Source organism: Rhinopithecus roxellana, chromosome 5, assembly GCF_007565055.1.
Source record: "Rhinopithecus roxellana isolate Shanxi Qingling chromosome 5, ASM756505v1, whole genome shotgun sequence".
NCBI lineage: Eukaryota > Metazoa > Chordata > Mammalia > Primates > Cercopithecidae > Rhinopithecus > Rhinopithecus roxellana.
In genome coordinates, this window is record NC_044553.1 from 88,111,387 (window position 1) to 88,117,386 (window position 6,000).

At 41.3% G+C, this 6,000-nt stretch overlaps 1 protein-coding gene across 4 annotated transcripts in view; it reads right to left on the bottom strand.

Moving 5' to 3' along the window:
- The window catches only part of CHURC1 (churchill domain containing 1), a 28,269-nt gene extending 22,642 nt beyond the window's left edge, over positions 1–5,627 (bottom strand). For 3 of the 4 annotated variants that reach the window (XM_030930561.1, XM_030930560.1, XM_010383708.2), the window contains exon 1: positions 5,460–5,590. In XM_030930561.1, coding sequence (XP_030786421.1) covers positions 5,460–5,579 — 120 coding nt within the window. In that variant the 5' untranslated portion in view covers positions 5,580–5,590. Of the gene's footprint in view, positions 1–5,459 lie in introns of all 4 variants that reach the window. The other variant, XM_010383709.2, reaches the window with a different exon arrangement.
- Positions 5,628–6,000: the final 373 nt, after the last annotated feature.

Sequence of the window (6,000 nt, forward strand, 5' to 3'; positions counted from 1 at the left end):
CAAGAAGAAATGGCTGAAAACTATGAGGATAATTAATATGAGAGTATGTTATAAAATCTTACGAGAAAGCTGTAATTATTCTGATAAAGACTGGATTAATTTTTTTCCAGTAAATTATTTCAGATGATACAAGTTACAGGTATAGAATAAGTAATAGTTAATTATTTATCTTTGATTACATAAAGTTGTTTGGAGTTCTGCTAATGTATATATTTTGCCAGGGAATGTTTAAAAATGGAAAATATGGTTTTTATTAAAGAACCAACTTTTTATTTCATTGATTTTTTCTATTGTATTCTCTCAGTATTCTCTACTCTGATCCTTATTATTTTCTTCCTTCTGCTTGCTTTGGGTTTAGTTTGCTCTTTTTTCCATTGTCTTTTTCTTTCCTTTTCTTTTTTTTGAGATAGGGTCTCACTCTGTCACCCAGGCTGGAGTGTTGTGGCACAATCTCGGCACACTGCAACCTCTGCCTCCTGGGTTCAAGTGATTGTCTCACCTCAGCCTCCCAAGTAGCTGGAATTACAGGCGCACAAAACCATGCCAAGCTAATTTTTGCATTGTTTGGTAGAGACGGGGTTTCACCATATTGGCCAGGCTGGTCTCAAACTCTTGACCTCAAGTGATCTGCAAGCCTCGGCCTCCAAAAGTCCTGGGATTACAGGCGTGAGCCACCATACCCGGCCTGTTTTTCCATTGGCTTAAGTGGAAGGTTAGGTAATTGATTGAAGAGTATACTTTTTAAATACAGGCACTTATAACTATAAATTTTAAGATGCAGAGTAACATTTTACAACTGTTTTGCTAATTACATATTACTCAGCATTTAATTAAATCTGGTTTAATGTTATCTACTAAGCAACAACTTGAGTATATGAAATTTGGCAGCTTAGTTTTAAACGACAAATATGAAACATGTAATTTTAAACTTAAACGTATCACTAACACTGATTTTTCCCCACTGATTAATAATGTATTTCTGTATTCCTGTTGCATTACTAACAAAATTTAAAGCTGAAATTAAAATATATGAAGTTTCATTTCCAGTTTGATATGAAAAATATTTTATTATAATTTTGTGCCTGTTCAGTAATTTTAGAAAATGTAGTAGAGTTTAGTTCCGACTGGTGTGCTAAATGCTTTCCTGAAGGAAAAAAAAATGTGGTTCGCAGCTGAGTTAAAAAACATTTGGGTTCAAAACATTAGTATGGTTCATTTCCAACTTGATTCATGTTTGAATTCAAATTCTCAGTGTTAACATTATAAGCAAGTAGGCCAGAGCTCCATTAAGAATTCAGTACTGTATATTCCTAGTCTGTAAAAATAAACGACAAAACTCCAAACAACTTTATGTAATCAAAGATAAATAATTAACTATTACTTACTCATTCTACACTTAGAGCTTCCCAACAAATGATTTTTTTGTTGTTGTTTTAAGTAGACAGGGTTTTGCTCTGTTGCCCAGGCTGGAGTGCAGTGGTGTGATCTTAGCTCATGGGAGCCTCGAACTCCTGGGTTGAGGGAATCCTCCTGCCTTAGCCTCTTCCCAAGTAGGTGGAACTATAGACACACCACCACGCCTGGCTAATGTTTCTTAATTTTTATTTTTAGTTAAGGATGGAGTCTCACTATGTTGCCCAGGCTGGTCTCAAACTCCTGGTTCAAGCCATCCTTGTGCCTTGGCTTCCCAAAGTGTTAGGATTACGGGCGTGAGCCACCAGGCCCGGCCCACCATCTTATTACCCTTCCCTTTGCTAAGCTTCTGCAAAGCTGAGTAAAAGCAGTGGGCTTCTGCTCCTACTGCACTTAAAAATAGGTCATGACTTCAAAGAACCCCAGAGTTGGAAGGATCCTTGACATTCCAAATGGTCAGTTAGTCTCTACTGAACAACAGGAAGAGAGCTTAATTCCTTTAAGAGTTACTCATTCCATTTTGAAATGTCAGAATGTTCTTTATTCTGATTCAAAGTCTAAGACCCGTAACATCCACCCACTAATTATTTCTAAATCTGCCTTCCAAAATTCCAAAGAAAAGTTTAATTCTTCTTCATGACAGTCTTTTAATTATTTTAGAACAGAATAAAATCAGAGAAAAGTGCCTTTGAAAGGCACTCTCCTGGTTTTCCAATCAGCTCAATCCCTTTTTCTACTATTCTTCCTTACACTTTCTTTATTTTCACTTCTGAAGTTAATTTAGTCTTTGGAGCTCAGTCTTTGATTCTCTAAATTTTTTTCTTTAGAGAACAAATCCTATTTTGACACTTGTATTTGACTGACTCACCTATCTATGTAGCTGTACCCAAACTGCAGTCTTATATATTCACTTGACCCTTCAGATATTCTCAACCTCAGGTGAAGCATGGTATTAATAACAATTTGACCATTTGTCCCCAATGTTGTTTTTTTTCCCATATGCCTCCAATTTCTGTAATGATACTTCCAACATCCCAGTTGCCTAGACTGAAAACCCTGAGATCATGTGATCATGTACAGGTCTCCCCTTATTCTCTTCTACATTAAACTGGTTGAATCTTGTTAATTCTTTTTTTTTTTTTTTTTTCTTTTTAACAGGGTCTCGCTCTATTGCCCAGGTTGGAGTGCAGTGGCATGATCATGGCTCACTGCAACCTCCTGCCTCAGCTTCCGAGTAGCTAGGACTACAGGTGCATGCCACCATGCCTGGCTAATACTTGTGGGGTTTGTGTTTGTTTGTGTGTGTGTGTGTGTGTGTGTGTGTGTGTGTGTGTGTGTGTGTTTTGGGAGACAGAGTTTCGCTCTTGTCGCCCATGGTGGAGTGCAGTGGCATGATCTTGGCTCACTGCAACCTCTGCCTCCCGGGTTCAAGTGATTCTCCTGTCTCAACCTCCCAAGTAGCTGGGAAATACAGGCACAGGCCACCACACCCAGCTAATTTTCATATTTTTAGTAGAGACAGGGTTTTGCCATGTTGGCCAAGCTGGTCTCGAACTCCTGACCTCAGGTGATCCGCCGGCCCTGGCCTTCCAAAGTGCTGGGATTACAGGCATGAGCCACCGTGCCCAGCCTATTTGTATTTTTTTATAGAGACAGGGTTTTGCCATGTTTGAGACTGGTCCCAAACTCCTGGGCTCAAGCGATCTACCTGCCTTGGCCTCCCAAAGTACTGGGATTATAGGTGTGAGCACCGCGCCCGGCCTAATTCTTTCTTTGAAATAAGGTCTTCATTATCTCATGTCTACATTACTATTGCCATGGCTCCTGAAACGCTCTGTGGAGTTCTCTCTTTACACACCCTCTATTCCACCATTTCAACATTCAGCCATAAGATTCATTTTCCTAAATAACAGATTTCAGAATCATTTCTCTACTAAAATTTTGATGGTTGCCCAATGCCTAAAATGTAAACTCTAAACTTCTCAATATGACTTTTAAGTTTTAAAATAACTGCACTCTTAAGAATCCAACCTACTCTTTTTAATATTCTCTACTGCAAACTTCTCTCTCATGGTCTCATAATATCCCATGTTTATTACCGGTTTCATAAAAATCTTTTTAAACTTTAAAAAAATGAAATAGTACACAGTAAAGTACATAAAACATAAATGTAGAGAATAAGAAATAATTATAAAGTGAACATCTATAGAACCACCACCCAAATCAAGAAATAAAACACTGCTTGTACCCCGGAAGACTTTTTCTCATGTGACCCTTCTTGATCACACCCTAATCCCCTAGGAGTAACCACTATCTCGACTTAACAGTAATTGTGTGCTTTCCTTACGGTTTTACCACCCAGGTACATCCTTAAATAATATATTTTGGTTTGCCTCTTTCTGAATTATACTTTGTGTTCTTTCATCAACACTATTTGTAAGACTTCAGGTTGCTGTGTAATTCTACTTTGGTTTCATGACTATAATTCAGGATTTCTCAACCTCCGCACTATATTGACATTGGGAGTGATACTTTGTTGTAGTGGCTGTCCCATGTATTGCAGGATGTTAAGGGGCATCCCTTGCACCACCCATTAGAAGTCAGTAGTACTTCACCTTTTGACAATCAAAAAATGTCTCCGGATATTGCCAAATGTCTAACAGGCAAAAATCACTCCTGGTAGAGAATTACTGCTCTAATTCATTCATTTCCATTGCTCATTCATTAATGGTGTTCCATTCTAATGAATATATCACAGTTACTTTTCCAATCTACTACAAAAATAATGCTGTTATGAACACTCTTCTTTATAGGTCTTCAGAAGCATATACACATGCATTTTTCTAGAATGGGAATCGCTGGGTCATTTCTGTGTTTTATACGGCTCACCCGTTTTTTCAAAGTAGTTGTACCATGAGAATTCATACTGTTATACAAGCTACTCAAAAGCCTAAGTATCACCCATAAGACACTAAGACATAAGCAACTACAGAGATTTTCTCCCTCCCAACCAATGCACAAATTCCTTTCCTGTAATTTTCCCCCATCCTCCAGCTCCTCACCTTCTTTTCTACCCTAATTACAACTGCCCTTCAAGCTTTAGATGATGTCCACCTTTACTCAGGGGAGAACAGCACTATCTCCTATTGCCCTCCCCTTTCCCTAAACTTGAATAGCATTTCTGAACTGAGGTACTCATTTTTGTTAGTCACATACTTCCCAAAACTGTAAGCTGTTAGGCAGCACCAAAGCTGCCTTTTAATTTCTTCTCTGAAATAAAGAATCCAGCTGGGCGCGGTGGCTCATGCCATTAATCCCAGCATTTTCGGAGGCCAAGGCGGGAGGATCGTTTGATCCCAGGAATCTGAGACCAGACTGGGCAACAGTGGGACCCTGTCTCAAAGAGAGGAGAAATAATTCTTTTCTGGCCTAGCAAAGTAATCTAACTACACATATATAAATGTTCAACAAGGATGCCTTGAATGAATGAGAATAGATAAGCTTTGCAAACTCCTGAACCTGAAAGTAACTGAGATTTAAAAGGTAGTAACAGGCAGGAAACCTAAATTCTACTCCTGGCTCTCATCCAGAATGTGAACTTGAGCAAGTGATTTCCCCTCTCTGGGCACTGGTTTCTTCATCCGCAAAAGTGTTAGAACGCATGACCTCAGAGGTCCCCTCCAGCGCTAGAATTCGATAAGAAAATTGAACTTCATCAAATTGAGTTTCAGGATGAGACCGGAAGTGGGGGTGGGGGTGGGGAGTCCCTCGGTTGTCGACCGGGTTTGTGGTGGTGGTGGGGTTCCTCTGTTGCTCCCTGGAGCTCAAGAGAACGGCCACGACAGCTGAGGTCAGCCGCCAGGGCGGGGACCAGAGGCGCTGACCGCCACAGGCCATCCCCGGTGTGCCTAAATACCGCTACCGGGTCACCGGGACCGGCAGTGCGGCCAAGTCTGCCCCGCGAACGGCCTCTCTGGGAAAGCCAGCCTGGGGTGTGAGACACCTCGGGGGTCGGCCGCGGGCCAAGGGAGCGCCCAGTCGCTCACCCGGTTGGGATATTCCTTCTCCACACAGTCGCCACACATCGCGACGCAGTCAACAGGGAATGTCCTCCAACGCTTCCGGGAAGACAAAACCTCGCGAGAGCTGAAATACGGTTGCCGCATGCGCCCAAGTACTCGACTCCTGCGTATTCCGTCTCGGGAACCGGGCCGAAGTCTCCGCCCCTTAGCAACTGTTGTCAAGGCAGGGCATAGTCTCCTTGGCACCTTGCGTCGGCAAAGGGTGGGGCTTCAGAACTCCTTCCGAGAAAGAGGAAGAAATCGTGTGCACTGACAGATGTGACGGGAAGGGAAGGTGGATCTTGGGCTGAGCGAAGTTCTCACAGACACCTTCCTGAGCTTAGGTTGATAAGAAAGGAAAATCACAACATACAAGAAAGGGAATTATTTCTCGCTACCACATATACAAATCTGAAATGTTAATAAATACCTTTCTGTACCATTTCTTAAGGCAATGAGAGTGAATAAGAGACTAGATAGATCTCAGCAGGTGAATAAACAGTAACTGAAGTGTTTGGGAGGAGAC